The sequence below is a fragment of the Acinonyx jubatus genome, chromosome C2, assembly GCF_027475565.1.
Source record: "Acinonyx jubatus isolate Ajub_Pintada_27869175 chromosome C2, VMU_Ajub_asm_v1.0, whole genome shotgun sequence".
Classification (NCBI taxonomy): Eukaryota; Metazoa; Chordata; class Mammalia; order Carnivora; family Felidae; genus Acinonyx; species Acinonyx jubatus.
In genome coordinates, this window is record NC_069384.1 from 54,842,693 (window position 1) to 54,861,242 (window position 18,550).

Below are 18,550 nucleotides of genomic sequence, written 5' to 3' on the forward strand. Positions count from 1 at the left end.
TGTGATAAATCAACCCTAAAATTATATATGGTTATAGATATAACTTATTCTCTTTAACACCTGTTGAATTAGTTGCAGGGAAATTTGTATGATTTTTCCTTATAAAAAAAGGTTTATGGTATAAACAATAGTAAAGAATTTTCATTTTCTTGCACAGTATATTCTGGCCCAACTGTGTTATTAGATTGGAAATTTCTCCTTTAGGTTAAAAAAAAAACACCTAAATATAGAGAATTTCCTAGAGGACTCTTCAAGACCTTTCTGAAATAGTAGACTGAAAGGCAGAAAGGTCTTTCACAAACACAGAGCTTTCTCACTGGGTAGGATAAGATTATAAGCTTTTTGTTAGCCTTTAAAAAGACCTTTTTAAAATTTTTCTCCATGTGGAAATATCTCTGGCAGATTCAGGATCTAAGCTGCAGGCAGATTCACACAAAGAAGAAAATCTTTATTTTTACAGTTTAACATTGGTTCTATAACATGAGATAATTTTCAATTCATTATCTCATATCAAGATTGATTTGCTGATTTGGTTACAACAAACAACATGACAAAGAAAATCCTATATAACCATGTAGAAGTTAATCTCTTAGAAGATTTATATGATAATTATCATTTGAGAGGTAATTAAGATGCAATGTGATAGAACATCTAGCGATTTGATCATTCTGCTAAAGACTGGGTAGGTACTCTTGGATCAGGACGCTAAGAGTCAGAAGGGAAAATTGGTAAAATACCCATCTCAAAGTAAGTAGGCCCTTACCTATAGGGCAAATGTGAAAAAGAGGCTGGTTCTTTTATAACACTTATTCATACATTGAACAAATATTGGTTCAACAAATAGGAATTGTGGTAGACAAGAGATGCAAAGATGCAAAGATGTAGATCCTTCCCTCATGGATTTAATCTGTTATCTATTGTAACAAGTCTCAATTTAAGCATAATTTGAATATGTGATGCAGATTTTATCTATGAAAAGTGGGTGGCGTGTTAATTCACAAGTTTATGTCTGTACTTCACAGCTTGTCTATTTCTGATTATGTAGTCTGGGAGCCAAAATCACCACTGTAGGAAGGGCATGGAGGCTCCAGGAAAAACAAAATATGTGAAATTATCTCTAGCCATTAAAACTTCAGCATGAAAACAGCAAGTGGAAATAAAAGCTATCTTTCTTAGGTAGAAGTGAAATTAGTGACGCCTCCTCAGTTCTTAGATGGTTTGAGGCTAGGGCTCCTCCACTGCACCCTCTTTCCACCCCTACCCAACAGTGGTTTGGGTGGGAAGCCATGCTAGAAGGGAAAGAACTCTGCTTCTCTGATCTTGTCTTCCTGCTTCCCCAAATCCCTGCCCTTCCTGCACTAGTAGGTCAAAAATGTGATCACTTTAAAGACCGTGTAGCATCTATATTTAACAGAAAGTCATATACACACATCCTGGCATTTACCTCTGGTCCACTTTATTTTTCCTTTAAAATAGAATTCTACACAATTCTGGTCTTTTGATCTGTGTTAGAAGTATTATACAGTGGGTATATCGTGGATTTGAGATCTAGACAATTCTGGATTTGAATCAAACTCTTGTAATTACTAGGCTTGTAGTCTTGGGAAAATGAGCATTGGTGAACTTCAGCTGTATCATCTGAAAAATACAGATTATAATACAATGCTTTCCATACAAAGCAGAGTTGATTTAAAAACAAAGGTACCGCTTTATCAGATGAAAATTAAGGTCTAAGAAAATTCCTGCCCGTTTACGGTATATTTACCCTCTAATTTCAGAAATCAGTTCAGGTTTATGACTACTTTAAACACATCATGACTCCTTAGTTTCAGAGTCTGTTGCAAAAAACTTAGGACAGATTCTCAGCAGCTTTTTGCACGGTCTGCTTCTGGGTGACAGTGAAACATGATTTTATGACAAAACAGGTCTCATCTCAGCCATTCTTCCATCTTAAGATGACTTCTTGGATTTCTGGGGCTCTGCAGGCTCCATTCACTTCCCCTCTTTACTAAATACACTAACCTAGTGCCCGGGACCAGACTTCTGGTTTTAGCTGTTCTCATCCATTCTCAAGAGGGAGGATCCTTGTGACAAGAGAACTTCTGAGTAGCCTTCCCAGACATCAAAGTGGATAGGGAGTTGAGGCCCTCATCATGATCACTGCCACACTTGTAACCAAAATAGCTCCACATTTTCCAGCCTTCTGTTTATTAGTTTTAATGTACAAATAACTGTAAGCCATGCTCTAACCCTTCTTAAGAATTTCTTCCTAAGAATTCTTGAGGGGCGCCTGGGTGGCTCAGTCCATTAAGCACCCAACTCTTGGTTTCAGCTCAGTTCCTGATCTCACAATTTCGTGAGTTTGAGCCCCACGTTGGGCTCTGCACTGGCAGCAGGAAGCCTGCTTGGGATTCTCTCTCTCCCTCTCTCTTTGCCCCTCCCCTACTCATGCGGTCTCTATCTCTCTTTCCAAAGAAATAAATAAACTTAATAAAAAAAAATCCTTGAGAAGTACAGATAGGTTTCAAAAGTCTTATTCTTTATTAATGTTTAAAATATTTTTATTTACTTTTGAGAGAGAGAGAGAAAGAGAGAGAGAGACAGAGTGTGACCAGGGGAGGGGCAGAGAGAGAGAGGGAGACACAGAATCTGATGCAGGCTCCAGGCTCTGAACTGTCAGCACAGAGCCCGACGTGGGGCTCTAACTCACAAGCCATGAGATCATGACCTGAGCTGAAGTCGGATGCTCAACCAACTGAGCCACCCAGCCCCCCCGACCCAAAATCAAATCTTATTCTTGATTGTCCTTTTGTCACACTTAGCTCTGTGTCACTGCTCTAGGTGTCTTTCCCCATATCTTTAGAATTCTTCATGCTGGCAGATCTTTCTATTGTCCATTCCCCAAAAACGTGGTGAAAGATCCTTCTTTTCAAGTGCTCCAAAGCACTGGCAATACAAGTGCTGTATCTTTAATAGGCTACAAAGAATGGATATTTTAGAAGAAAATTGGAACACTGAGCAAGAGAAAAAAATTTAGTATTAGATATCACTGCTCTGAGAATCCATTGACCATCCCCTTCACAGGGAATACCACTGGATTCACTTCTTAGTCTCTAACTGTACAAAGCCACTGCTAAGGTTTATACTCTTCCCCAGGACCAGGGGTCTATGCTTGGTCCTCTCACCCCAAGTTCAAGACAGCTACAGCCACGGCACAGTCCCTGGCAAAGAAAGTAAAAATTCAGTAAGCATGTACTCAGGACCCATCCCTTCAGCAACTTTCCCTTTTTCCTCCTGTATCATTGCTTCTTCTTTTTGTATTATTCCCTTCAATGTATAAAGAGTATTGTCTCATTCAAAAAAAAAAAAAAAAGGAAAGAAAAGAAAACAAGAAAAGCTTCCTTGATACTAGATACTAGATACTTGATACTAGATTGCTACATCCTCGTTGCTCTGCACCTTTTACGGCAAAACATGAAAGTTCCATCTATGTTCTGTCTGCGTTTTCTGGCTTCTCCTCCTCTTCTCTTCTTTCCTGAACCTACTCTATTCAATTTTCTGCCCTCAGTAATCTACCAACTCGGCTCTTGTCAAGGTCACCAGTGAAATCCACATGGCCAAATGTTAGTGTCATTGTATGCAGTCCATCTGTAGCATTTGATACATCGATGCTCTCTACTTCTTGAGACACTTACTTCTCTAGGCTCTGGGTGCCCCCCCCCCACCTCCATCTTTGATTTTCCTTCTTACCAGAGGCTCCTTCTCCTCTGCTGATTCCTGAACCTTTGACATCAGAGTGTTCTGGGCTAATCTCATGAAACTCTTCTCTATCTATACTCAGTCCATAAAGTAGTTTTATCTCCTCTTATGGCTTTAAAAAACGTTACACACTAATGGAGCCTAACATATATATCTGACAACTTGAAGAAATGCCTACCAAGCAAATCAAGGTAACACTTAGCAAAATTCCTGATAGACCCCTAAGCTTGCTCTTTTTGCAACGTCACAACTTTCTGGCCCCTTAAAATAGCTTTATTTAGTTTTATAGAAATATCTTCCATTTTTATTCGGATGTTGAAACCCTACATTCATATCATAGAATTTCAGAGCTGAAAAGAAAAATAGTGATTAAATAGTTTAATAAACTTGTTTTATAAATAAGGAAATTGAAACTTAGAGAATTTATGTCCAAAGTCACTCAGATGGAAGTACTGATTTTTTTAAAAACGGAATTTACTTATTTAATCTACTTAGATAATAAAGTATTCGACCACTTTTCTAAAAGGACTTCTTCACAATAAAATAATGATGAAATTAAAACTTTAAAAATAGGGAATACAGAAAATATATGCTAAAAGTAGAAATTTTGCCCCCAGTAAAAGATATCATTAACATTACTTTAGACGTTAGAGTGTCAGTAAATGTGCCTATTTGTCAGAGGACCATTTCAGACATGTTCAGAACAATGGACTAGCCTCTAGGATATGACTTTATTAATCTATTTTTAATAGTAGTTGATCTTCTACATAAAACACTGCCAAATATTTGTGCTTAGAGTTTATTAGATATTTTCAATATGCTGGAGCTATTTGGCATTGCCAAGTAAAAATATATTTTTTAATTTGTTGGTTAGGCAACTGTTCCTTTGTAATAGTTTATTTCGGATGATTAATCATTTGAGACCTGCCTGTAGACATAGGGCACTGCATTATAAATCACATCTTATTTTCATTCATAGGGAATGAAATGATATTCATTTTTTGGACATGATTTATCATTTGCAGGTTGTATCTGCTATCTATGTAAGCTAGGAAAATGGATGGATTGTCTTATTAAAAATTCTTCACCTTTTGCTATTATATTCTCTGCATAGCCAGAGAAAAACCATGAACAGGGACTACTCCATATCCCAGTATTAAGCTGTATTGAATTACTGATAGAAAGAAAGGTTACAGATGAGTTCCTTTGTTATCAGATAAGAGAAAAACATGCCAGCATCTGGACTTTTCAAACCATTTCATACAGGTATCATTTGATTTTTTTTTAGGACACCTACTTACTATTTACATATACTGTGCCTTCTTTCAGAAGCATAGGGAGTAATATAGGTGTTATGCCTTGAGATCAGTTAAGTGTTCTTTTTTTCTTTTCATGCAGTTCCCTCCAGCTCATGATGATATGTAATCTCAAAGTTAAAGCAGTTGCTACTATTTTATGAAATGCCACTCTCACTGCCTGATATGTTCCTCTGTTGCCAGCCTGCCATTGTGAAAGGTGGTCACCAGGGCCATTGTCACTGTCTGGTGACAATGGTAAGATGTCTACTCTAATCCTAAAAGGATTAGTCAGATGAAGCTGTAAGGAAGTTTAATCAAACATCAAGAGCAAATAATATTTAGGGCTTTTGGACCAGACTTGCACTGCGAGTTACTATTCTTGTCTTTGGCCACTTTAACTCTAGGAGTTGCAAATTCCTTGTATGCACAGTGGGGATTTAAAAAGAAAAAGCATCTCAGAATTGTTCTGAGGGTTGAATGAGCACTGGCATAAAGAAAAGCTTTCAGAATTGGTACTTATTGCTGGCATTTCACATAAGGCTAGGGAAAATAATGTTAATCTAGCTGATTCTCAGACTTCCCGTCTGTAAAGTGGGAAATAATATTTCTGCAGAATTTCCCTAGAACTTTGGTATAATGTATTTAAACATTTAGCACAACATCTGGATAGAATAGGTGAATCCATCATTTTGCTACACCTTCCAACCTGACTCTACAATATTTCTTCGGCCTTTTATTTCCTAAGCATCACTGTCAATTAGTATTTAGTAAACACAGTTTCAGCAGATGATTCAGAGTAATAGTCTGGGGACGTAAACAGGCAGTATAATGTATAATTAAGACCATGGATAACCTAGGTTCTAGTCACAGCTCTGACACTGACTAGTCTTCTCACCTTCACATTATAGGACTTCTTTGTGCCTCAAGTTCCTTATCTATTAAATGGGAATGCTATAGTGCCTATCTGGTCAGATTGTTTTGAGCATGGAATAAATGAATAAATGAACTTGCAGTTCCAGTAACATCTGACAACCATTAAGTGCTAAATAAGTATTTGCTGTTATTATCTGAACAGTCCAAACAAACCCTGTTCAAATGTACACACACACAGGCACGCAGGCACACATGTGCTCTTGCATCATAAATATATCTACTGTGGTTGGCTGAGGTTAAACAAGAACATATAATCATATATTGAATGTAGCTGAGAAACCAGTTAAGAACTGTGTATAAAGTGGATTCTAATAAGATAAATTATTTTTCATTATTATAGGGAGGATGAGTATTATATTGAAGACACACCAATTTATGGTAACTTAGATGATGTGGTCCCAGGTAAGTTTTATGTTTCCAGAAATTATATTTATCTACAAATTAATATCCCTCCCCTTACTCCCACAGCATTTTGAGGTGGCTTATTTTTGGTTGCAGTCACATTTAAACTTCCCAAATGGCAACCATAAATTCAACAATATTTAGCATTTTATTTAGTATATATTTCCAAAGCTACATATTGTAAATTGTGTTGAAATACTCAGTGTAAGTCAACATCCTGTTTTTCTATATTCTCTTTGTTTTACTCTAGAAGAAATGTGAATACAGGAAGACCCTGTTACTATGAATTTTGACACACACAATTCTATGAAATAAAGCTATTTCTAGAACAGAAAATAGCTCAGGGAAACAGTGCTTGGCACTGTCTACAAAAGCAAATCTACGCTGAATAATCTGGAACAATGAACACGTACTCTGGTTTCCTGTATTTTATCAGCTCAGGTTAAGTAGAGAATCTCAGGCTACGTTGAGGGCAAATGGGGAAAGAAAAGAGCTACATCGCCACTGAGTGGGTTATATATTTTTTGTTCTTAGGTAACAAGTACTTTTCAATTCCCAGCTTCCCGTATTCCTTGAAACATCCCAACCACTCCAAAACAAAATGCCACTAAATTCCTTAAAACAGATAACAATGATCTGATCCCAGAGCTCTGATTAGAGAAGCCATAAGGGTAAATGCTAGTATTTAACGCCATCCTGGCCCTACAAGTCCTTCACTTAATTCATGATAGGAAAGTTAGGGGTTAACAGAGATTTCCAGGAATGGACTGAACTCTCTGAATCTCTGTGTATCAAAACACCATGCAATTCTCCTAAAGTTAGGAATGTGAGACTATTAAAGGCTTCAAGATATTATTTAATCTTTGTCTTTCCCTTCTTTGTAAAGTGTCTTCTAGTCTCTATACTCTGAGAAATCAAAACTACTTTTTAGGACTATCCTATAATTTGCCCTCCTGTTTCACCTTGCAGAATCATGGTACCCACCTATAATATCTGAGGTTTCAATTCTTACGCACTCTGGTGGTGCAAAGCCCACCATATCTGCAATTTCTGTATCTAAGGGAACACAGGTGCCACCCCACAGGCTCTGATTTAGTAGGGCCAGAATATGGTTTAGGAATTTGCTAGTTGACAAATCTCCAGGTGATTGTCATGCATGTTTTCCATGGACCATTCTTTGGTCCTCTGTGTTGCTTTTCAGAAATGGTTGAATGATTATAAGATAACTTGCATTATATTAGTAAATGTATCTTTCTTTCTGTGGGATAAAAGTGGTGCAATCCACATTTCTGTCAGGTGACAGGCCATCCTACAAGTCACTCTTTCTCTCTTTCTTTTCCCTTTCATATAGGCCTATCTGGGGGGAAAGAAAGGGATGGATAATTTATTATGCATGTCCCTACAGGATGAAATGAGCACAGGTCTGCTGGCTGTTGCACAAAAACTCTAAGTACTTAGGACCAGCATTTCATAGTTCCATACCCTCAAAACAGCCTGGCTGAACTGTCACGGATATATGGGACAAAAGTCATAATCTAAACATTCTTTTTCAAAAATAGGACATAGATTTCGAAGGGGCACATGCACCCCAACGTTTATAGCAGCACTATCAACAATAGCCAAAGTAAGGAAAGAGCCCAAATGTCCATCAATGGATGAATGGATAAAGACGTGGTGTATGTATATATACAGTGGAGTATTACTCAGCAATCAAAAAGAATGAAATCTTGCCATTTGCAACTACGTGGATGGAACTGGAGGATATTATGCTAAGTGAAATTAGTCAGAGAAAGACAAATATCATATGACTGCACTCATATGAAGACTTTAAGATACAAAACAGATGAGCATAAGGGAAGCAAGAATAATATAAAAACATGGAGAGGGACAAAAACATAAGAGACTCTTAAATATGGAGAACAAACGGGGTTACTAGAGGGGTTGTGGGAGGGGGGATGGGCTAAGGGGCATTAAGGAATCTACTCCTGAAATCATTGTTGCACTAGATGCTAACTAACTTGGATATAAATTAAAAAAATAAATTAAAGGGGTGCCTGGGTGGCTCAGTTGGTTAAGCGTCCAGCTCTTGGTTTCGGCTCAGGTCATGATCTCATGGTTCATGGGTTCAAGCCCCACGTCAGGCTCTGTGCTGACAGCATGGAGCCTTCCTGGGATTCTGTCTCTCTCTCTCTCTGCCCCTCCCCTGCTCTCTCTCTCTCTCTCTCTCTCACTCTCTCTCTCCCTCTCTCAAAAAATAAACATTTTTTAAAAGTTGAAAAAAATAAATTAAATAAGAATTAAAAAAGCATAAAAAAATAGGACATAGGTTTTAAAATGATTCTGAGTATGGGGTGCCTGGGTGGCTCAGTCCATTAAGCATCCGACTTTGACTCAGGTCATAATTTCACAGCTCCTGAGTTTGAGCCTCGCGTCATGCTCTGCACTGACAGTGTAGTGCCTGCTTGAGATTCTCTCTCTCTCTCTTCCTCTCTGCCCCACCACTCCAAAATAAATAAACTTAAAAAAATAAGAAATAAATAAAATGCCTTTAAGTAAAACTTCTCACTTATGGAAAGAATTGCCAAATTTCAATCATCAGTGCATGTGCACTATACTGTGCCACCACCGTGCACCATTTGCAATCATGGCTAAATAGAACACATGGGATCTCCAACATCTAAATGGTAGTTTAAGTTGAGCCTGTCATGTCCTGAAATGGCATAAATTAATATGATCTAATCCTTATCCTAAGTGACCTTCTTTTGTCTTATTGGTAATGCTGCAGGGCAAAAGACTTCTCCACATTCTGAAGCATAAAATGGTTTGTGCTTCCTTATTTTTTTGCATCTCCAAAAAATGACAAATCAAATGACTCTTGGGGGTTTCACATTTACAGCTATATGATGTTTGGGTTGTGTATTTTTATTGGCACCAGCATTTTCATTTTTCCACTGTAAATCATGATCTTTTCAACTCATCAGAACCAGTGGATGAAAATTGTTATGAACAAATGAAAGCACGACCTGAGAGATCTGCAAATGAACTGCAAAAAGCCACTGCACCTGCACAGGTGAGCTTTGTTTTCTGTATTATGGATCAAGCTCAGCCTAGATCACAGCACAGCTACATGTTTCAAGAACACAAAAGCAGCACATGCTGATTCACACCTGAAGCAGCCCGAGATTTTACAGGCTGAATCAACGTCAAACTCTGGGACCTGAGCTCTAAAGGGAACCTCAAAGGCAGAGCAAACAGTGCTTGGAAACACACTTGAAAAGTCAGAATTGTGTACCATTACAAAGGCAATAGATTGAAAGGAAAAGTGGTTCTCTTCTTAGTCAATGAAGCTTTTTCTTTTAGATTGAAAAAAAATTATGTGCGTCACAAAGATAAATACAAAAGTTGGCACATATATAATGCTCAAAAGACCTAGATGTCAGGAATTTATGGGGGCAAGGGGAGGAGAGGAGGGGATAGGGAGAGCGAGGCGGGAGGACGGAGGGAGAGAGAAAGAGAGAGGGCTTTACTTAAAAGATAAATGAGCTGGATATAAAAGACCATACTTCTATTTTATAAGGCAAATGAGTATAAACTTTAGTATATTTTCTATGGGCGTGGGCTAATGGCAAGAGATTTTCACATAGCTTGTATAGGGTTAGGCAGGACAAAGTGTAAGCAGGAACATATGGAAACCCAAGAAGAAATGGATAGTTGTTCCCTTTTGTACCACAATCAGTTCAACCTCCTCAGACATAGCACTGACTTCATCAAAAGCCATTCACAATTCTTAGTCTACATGCTGTTGACATGTCATAAATTTCAGTTAAAAGAGTTCTTTTTCCTCCCAGATTTTGTCTCTTCAATTTTGTGCTCTCTTGCTACTCTCTAGAAATTGTCATAGGCCCAGCACTTCCAATGCAGCTATTATGTGTCAGACCTTATCATATGTGCTTTACATGCATTATCTTCTTGGAGTCTTATGAGGGAAGCAGCATTATTTCTCCCATTTGACAGAGGCTTGAGAAGGATGAAAAACATGTTCTAAAGTGCTCAGATACTACATACAAAGAGGATCTAAACTTAGTTCTGTATAACAGAATGTATTCTCCTCCCTAAGATGGGTCATATCTTGTAAACCTCCCATTAATACAGAGTTTTTCTCTTTTTCCTTTTATGAATTAGTTAAGAAATCAGAATTCTTGGAGCTTTTAAGAAACCAAGATGTGGTAAGGTTTAAGCAAAATGTGAAATCATCTTCTGATGCAAAACCTGTTACCCGATGCTAAATTAAGGGTAATTTTTTTTTAATAAAAGGTAGGAAGAAGTGCATTTTGGGGTGCCTGGGTGGCTCAATTGGTTAAGCACCTGACTCTTGATTTTGGCTCAGGTCACGATCTCACAGTTGTGAGTTTGAGCCCCAAGTCAGGCGCTACGCTGACGGTGCAGAGCCTGCTTGGGATTCTCTCTCTCCCTCTCTCTCTGCCCCTCCCCAGCTCATGCTTTCTGTCTCACTCAAAATAAATAAACTTAAAAAAAAAAACTTCATGTTATAATAGGATCTGCTAAATCCATAATAAAAAGAAAATATCTCAAAGGTTAAAATATAACCACACCATCATAAATGTAGAGATTCAAAGCACCATAACTATAAAAGAACTAAAAATTATTTTTAAGTGTATTTATTTTGGGGGAGAGAGAATGTGTGTGTGCATGAGCAGGGGAGGGGCAGAGAGAGGGATAGGGAGAATCCCAAACAGGCTACCCTCTGTCAGCATGGAGCCTGATGTGAAGCCTGATCCCATTAAATGGGAGATCATGACCTGAGGCAGGATCAAGAGTCAGCTGCTCAACTGACAGAGCCACCCAGGTGCCCCCAAAGAACAGAAAATTCTTAATAAAAGTTGCTATTTAGTACATATGAATTGTGCCACATCTGGCTTTTACTCAAGTGGAAATTGTGGCAAGTTTAAAATGCCTTTAACAGTCTGCTATTTTGTAAATGATATATTTAAGACAGTTCTAAAGAGGTTAGCCTTTATTCTATTATGCCCTTCTCATAAATTTGGTTTCACAAATTAAATATAATTTCTTTATATTTGTTCAATTCTATTTTATTAGAATGATCATTATCATCAAAACCATTATCCAATTTGCTACTACAATACTTACTTTGTTAACTTTGGTCAATTACAAAAGCATAAGGAGCCTACAATATTATGCAGAAAGCATTACGGATAAAGCGTCTGTTGGAAAAAGAAACAAGCTTCTCGCCCTTTAAAATGATGTATACAGTTCAGAAGTTGTAATTTTAATACCCAAGTCTACCATTAACTCGGAAGAGATCATCAGGAAACCTAATAGTAAAAAGAGTCCACATAGTTCCCATATCCTAAAACACATTAAGGACCACAGTGTGAGCTTGCTCCTCTTCTCTTCATGTCACAGTTTCCCACTGATGTTGCCTTTCCCTCCTACGTCAGAAGTATCTACTTTCCTTTCCAAAGCCAATACCTTATTTATGCTCATGACCATTTCTCCTTTTAAGATCTTGCATCTTCAATTATTTAATTTGTCTCCATTTTCCATTTTTTCTTTAAAGGATCATTACTATTTACCTACTAATATGCACAAATCATCCCAATATTTAAAAACAAAACAAACAAACCAACAAAATTTGCCATCAACCTGTGTTTCTCTATAATCCCTAAACTGATTCTTACTCTCCTCTGCTGTGTCTATAGATACACATTCTTTTACTCCTGGCTATATAATTCCCACCCATCTGCTCATCTGAAACCACACTCTGGAAGTCAAGTGAATCATTTTTAATTTTTTTAAAGTTTATTTATTTACTTAGAGACAGAGAGCACAAGTGGGGGAGGAACAGAGAAAGAGGGAGACAGAATCCCAAGAAGGCTCCACCTTGTCAACACAGAGCCCAATGTGGGGCTCAAACTCACAAACTCATGAACCGCGCTATTATGTCCTGAACTGAAATCAAGAGTCAGACGCTTAACCAACTGAGCCAACCAGGAGCCCCCAGAAGTGACTCTTCATGTACAATCTGTGATCCTTTCTTGGGACTCCCATTTTCTGAATTCTTTAGCGCTTGATAAAGTTGACCAACTGTTGACTGGACATACATTATTTGGAATGCTTTCAGTTAAAAGTACAGAAACCAGATTCAAATGACTTTAGCATAAAAGGGAAATTACTGCCTCATGTAACTGGGAGATGTAGGGTGTATTTTGTTTTTGAGATGACTGAATATGGGACTCTCTCCATTTCTCTTCCCTGCTTCTCTTGGTTAATGACTTCCTTCTCTTCTATTACCAGTGGACTCTTCCATGGACTGGGCAAGCCATGGGGAGATCCAGATTTTCTTCCTCCCAGTATCAAGGAAAAAAACACATTTTCTATTCCTACATCTGTACATAAATCCCAAAGATGCCATATAATTAGCTCTGCTTAAATCACATGTCCATTCTTGGACCAACTTCTGTTGCCAACTTCTGTTCTGTGGTATGATTGGTTCCAGCCTGGGTCACATGCTTAGTCTTGCCCTAGGAGTGGGGTACAGCACTGTAATTGACAGCCTATCTCGGACCAGACAGAGGAAAAGAGTTTCCCAAAGGACAATGGGGAATTTATCAAAGAAAAATGATAGAACAAAGTGCTGGACAGACAAAAAAGATATCCATCCCTTTGTATCACTGAGTGCCTTTTAGTTATTATTGAACATCACTGATGTCTCATTCTCTGTTTGGGCAAAGGCAAAGGAAGTAGAAGTACAAGGTGTGTGCAGAAAGCAGTAAATTGTTCACTTTCCCTGGAACACACTTTTGGGGAGGGGGCAGGTAGTGAGAATCAAAATAAAAAGGTGAAGTACAAACATGGAAGACCTTGAATGTCAGAATATGAAATTCAGATTTTATAGGCTAAAATTTTGGAGACAGAATGGGAAAAATATGAAAGTTGCACCTGAAGAAGACAATCTGAAGATAGCACACAGGCTAACTGTGGGGAAGAGACTAGAACCAGGATACCAGTGAGGCAGTCATTGCAATTTACCAGGAATCACTATTTTAGGAACAAAAAGTCAAAGGTACTAGAGAGGTTGCAAAGAGAACCATCTCTTCCGCCTGGTAACAAAGATAAAACATGTAATTCTTAGCATGAAAATGGGTGCAACAGGGACATGCTTACCGATACATTCAAAGGTCTGTTAATCTGAGTGTCGCTTCCTTACTCCATGCTCCATGAATTTATATAATTTTGGCCTACTCTTAAAGGTGAATCCTTAATACAGAAATTTGTGGTTTATTCAATGGCTGTCCTACAGTTTTAGCCTACAACTTCGAATAACTATAATCCCCCAACTTATCTTCGGACAATGATTATAGCTTCCATATATATTATCTCTTCCGAACCCTGTGAGATAGGTACTCTCAATTTATAAGCAAGAAAATTGAGGCTCAAATAGTTTTTTAAAATTGCCCAAAGTCTCATGATCATGTTATAGAGCAGGGATTCAAGCCTAGGCTTTCCAACACCAAATTCAAGGTTTTGCCTTCAGCCTGTTTGTTCCCCCAAGTTTCTGCAGTCTTCTGTTTTTCTTATTCTAGTATTGACCCTGGTCTAGGCCAGAGAGGACCTCTTGGATGCAAATGAATACTCCAAGGACAACTTAAAATGAGCTCAAAGGGAATCTGGGGAAAGGAAGGCAAAGAGGAAATAAAAGGGGAAGTTGGAAAATGTAATTCTTGCCAGATGCCACTCACATAAATGGATACTCTTATCTTTATACTTCTGAATCTTTATACTCCTGAATCTCAAAAGTAGAAAAATTGGGGACTTTTATGGGTACCATCAAATGGCCAGTTATTAAACATGGGTAAAATACATTTTGAGGTTCATTAAATTCATTCCTATCATGCTTGTTCCCGGTTTAACAAATTAGAGTATTGTCACTTGGTAAAAGCAACACAGGGCAAGAGCTACATAAAGTAAAGGCAGGGGGAGATGCACATAAAGGTCCATCTAAAATGTTCATGTCTATTTTGTGTATAAGAAAGAAATAAAAATATGCATACAAAAATCTCATCTCAAAAGTCTTGAGGCTTGAATTGACTATTGTTTTTTGTTTTCATCCTAACTGCCAAATTTGGCAAAACAAGGTAGCCAGAGCCCAGAAAACAAGCTGCTTGTTTTCCATAGACCTTAGAAATCCCCAGAAGTCATCAAAGTTAAAGAATGAGCTAACAATAAAAAAATTAACATGCCTTTCTTTTTAGACAACCGAGGAAGCACAGGTATTCTATTCCTTCGTGGATCACAACTCTGAGAGGAAGCGCAGAAAGCCCAAGAAACAGAATACTGATCTGTCACACAAGGACGAAGAAACCCAGTTATGTGCTGCAGATGCCATCCTTTCTAACACCACTTCAGTAGACAACTTCCCATTTGAGAGCCAGGAAGTAGAGGAAAATGTTCATGATGACCCCGTCAGACTATTTGGATTGATTCGTGCAAAGAGAGAACCTATAAACTCGCTGGATTATGATATAGCTCAGTAATCTGGCTCTTACTGGAAATGTTAAAGAAAATAACATGATTTGGGAGGGTGACAATCTAAATCATTTGCTAGTGGGATGGTGGCTTACCTCTTATCCACAGCTTATGTTCATGCACACCAAATGTAGTGCCATGAAAATTAGTTATTTGAATTGGCTTAACAAATGCCTAAATAGTAAAATGTAAAACAAAATCAAGTTCGCCAACTGAGCCTAATAACAAAGTCACAATTTCACCAACAATGCTTAATACTCAGTGAAACAAAATTTAAAAAAAAATTTTTAAGCATAAGTATATTCTAGAACATGTTGAAAGAAAAGTAAAAGCCACTTTTTAAAAGGCATTTTTACTGTCTCATCAATACGAAATACCCCTTCATTGAAAGAAATTTCTGATTGAAAGCCATGGGACATCAAATATATTCCTAATAGAAGTAGAAGAATCTTCTTAAAAAGTGTTTTTTCCCAGAGGACCTACCTTTATTACTTTTAAAAATTATTATAAATTGAATGCATGTCCCTTATAACAATAAACAACTATAACAAAGAATTTAGATACTTCACTAGCCAGAGACAGTCACTATGAGCAACTTTCTATATCCCCTTCTAGAAATTTTTCTGGGCATGCCTATGTGCATACATCCATTGTTTTGTTCTTTCTTTTATACCAAAAAAGGAAGTGATTATTTTATACATATTATTTAAACTTTTTTCACTTAATATATTGGGGGTTTATTTTTCTTGTTTTTTTAAACTATAACTAAATACAGTTACATATTATAATTTTAATGCCTGCATAGCAATTCACTGATGACATTAGAATTTATTTAAATAATTTGAAAGTGTATTCAGCTACTCTCCGAGTTCTGTTTTTCATTTTTACATATAATTATTGTAATGAGAATGCATCTCCACACGTGTTTAAGTACTTATCTGACTTCATCTTCAGGCTACATGCCTAGGAAAGGAATTGCTCCTCTAAAAGGTATGCATAGTGAGTCTCCATAGAACATACTTCTAAAAGGTCAAGAGTTTGTTCAAAGTATGTGTCCAATTTAAATTCCTGTAAGGCCCTCCAAAAAGTTATTTAAAAAACTTTCTGTTATCTTTCTCCATTTGGAATAGGAGTTTAACTGGGTTTCAAATCATCACTGACCAAGAAAAGTGTACATGTGAGCTGTCAGTCCTGCCCTCTGACCAGAGCTTCATGGATTTTATTCATTCTTTCTTCAATTCTATTGGGCTCCTACTGGTGTATAGGTACCAAGTTAGACATTGGTGTACAATGAGAAAAACAGAGTCCCTGCCTCCATGGAACTTACAGATGAGTAGGAAAGATGAGTAGCAGCTTAACAAAGTATAGCTACTAGTAAAAAACAAATATTATTAAGAAAATAGAAGAATGAGAAATAATAATAGAGAGAGAGCATCTCTGAAGAGAACGTTTTAATTCTGAGAACTGAACAATGAGGAGCCGCCAATGTAAAGAGAGAGGAAGGAAGAGCATGTTGTATAAGCATTCTATCCGTATTTGGAAGTAACAGCTTCTGTCAATAACTATTCCTATTATGAACTGGTAAAAAACTAAATGCCAATGCCAAAGTAAAATGTTTGAAGTTGTCCATAATGCCATAAAAAATCCAAAAAATATTAGTGTCTAAGGACAAAAGAAAAAAGAATCAGGTTTCTGACTTTAGAGAACCACAGAAACATAGGAAATAATAATTAACAATGATATATTGACTTTAAATTTAATTTTCAAAATAAAATAAAATCTTTGTTATTGTATATGTTTATGTTACATTTCTATACATAGCATGGTTCAGTAAAAATAAAGTTTGATTGTATTTTGGCAATTAGTTTTTCCTACATCATTCACCTACATTATTCACTTAACCCCTAAACATATTTCAATTTTTTGCCTCTAGTTTATATCATTTGAATTCCACTCTATTTTGAGTTTTATGCATCAAATATACTTGATGACTGATAATTTGGAAGGTTTTTAGCTATGAATTCAAATTCCCTAATAGATAAAAGATTATTCAAGTTTATCTATTTCCTGTTGAGTGAATGTGGTAATTTGTGTCTTTTGAGGAATGTGTCCCTCTCATCTAAGTTGTTAAATTTATGACATAAAGTTGATCAAAATATTCCCATATTATCCTTTTAATATCTTAAATCTAGTGATTTAACCTCTCTTTGATACTAGGAATTTGCTTCTTTTTTTCCTCTTATCTCTCCAGTTAGAGATTTATCAATTTTATTGATTTCCTCAAAGAACCAGTTACTGTTGACATAATTTTTCCATTGTTTTTTATATTTTGTGTTTCATTGGTTGGTCCTCTGATCTGTATTATATTATTTCTTCTGTTTATTGGGTTTCATTTGTTCTTTTTTTAGCTTTTCAAGGTGGAAACTGAGCTCAGTAATGAGACTTTCTTCTTGTCTAGAATAGGCATTTAATTTCATAAATTTCCCATAAATTTTGATATATTGTGTTTTTATTTTTATTTATTTCAAATATTTCTACTTTCCCTTTGATTTCTTCTGTGATCCATAGGTTATTTAGAAGTGTGTTATTTAGTTTCCAAGTATTTGAAGAGTTTCCAGATCTCTTTCTTATTGATTTCTAATTTAACTCCATCGTAGTAAGAAAACATACGACTTGAATCCTTTTAAGTTTATTGAGCTTTTCTTTAATGCTCAGAATATAGTCTATCTTGGTAAATGATGATATGCACTTGAAAAGAGTGCACAGTCTATTTTTGTTGGATAGAATGTTCTCTAAATGCCAATTAGATTAATTTGGTTGATAGAGCTTTTCAAGCTTTCTATGTCCTCTATATTTAAAATTCATTTTTATAGGCAGCATGTAGTTTGTTTGCTTTTTTAATCCAATCTGAAAATCTCTGCCATTTAATTGGGGTATTTAGACCATTCTCATTTAATGCAGTTATTGGTATGGTTAGGTTCAAAGCAACAGTCTTGATTATCTGTTTTCTATTTGTCTCATCTATTCTTCATTCATCTTTTTCCTCTTTTTGTGACTTCTATATTACAGTTGACATTTAAACAATACAGGGGTTAGGAATACGACCTCCTCAATAGTAAAAAAAAAAACCCACATATAACTTTTGACCCCCTTCCAAAAACTTAACTACTAATAGCCTCCTGTTGACCAAAAGCCTTACCAATAAACATAAACAGTTGATTAACACATTACTTTGTATGTTATATGTATTATATACTGTATTCTTATGACAAAGTACATATGAAAAAGAAAATATTATTAAGAAAATCACAAGTAAAAGAAAATGCATTTACAGGACTATACTGTATTTATATATTTTTAAAAATCTGCATATAAACAAACCATGTAGTTCAAACCCATGTTGTTCAAGAGCCAACTATACATTTGTATATTTTATGACTCTTTTTTATCTTTATTGTTGGATTAGTAGTTATAAGTGTGCTGTGTTATTTTAGTGGTTGCTTAGAGTTTATAATAAACATCTTTAACCTATCACAGTCTACACTTAAATGATATACTACTACTTTGGTATAGTATAAGAACCTTAAAAC

The 18,550-nt window shown here is 36.5% G+C and overlaps 1 protein-coding gene across 1 annotated transcript in view; it reads left to right on the plus strand.

Moving 5' to 3' along the window:
* LOC106972242 (T-cell receptor-associated transmembrane adapter 1) overlaps positions 1 to 16,824 on the plus strand; it is a 35,601-nt gene extending 18,777 nt beyond the window's left edge. Inside the window, exons 4-6 of the mRNA XM_015069160.3 lie at positions 6,331 to 6,392; positions 9,374 to 9,462; positions 14,687 to 16,824. Of these exons, the coding sequence (XP_014924646.1) occupies positions 6,331 to 6,392; positions 9,374 to 9,462; positions 14,687 to 14,968 (433 nt within the window). The 3' untranslated portion in view covers positions 14,969 to 16,824. The remainder of the gene's footprint in view (positions 1 to 6,330; positions 6,393 to 9,373; positions 9,463 to 14,686) is intronic.
* The last annotated feature ends 1,726 nt before the right edge of the window (positions 16,825 to 18,550 follow it).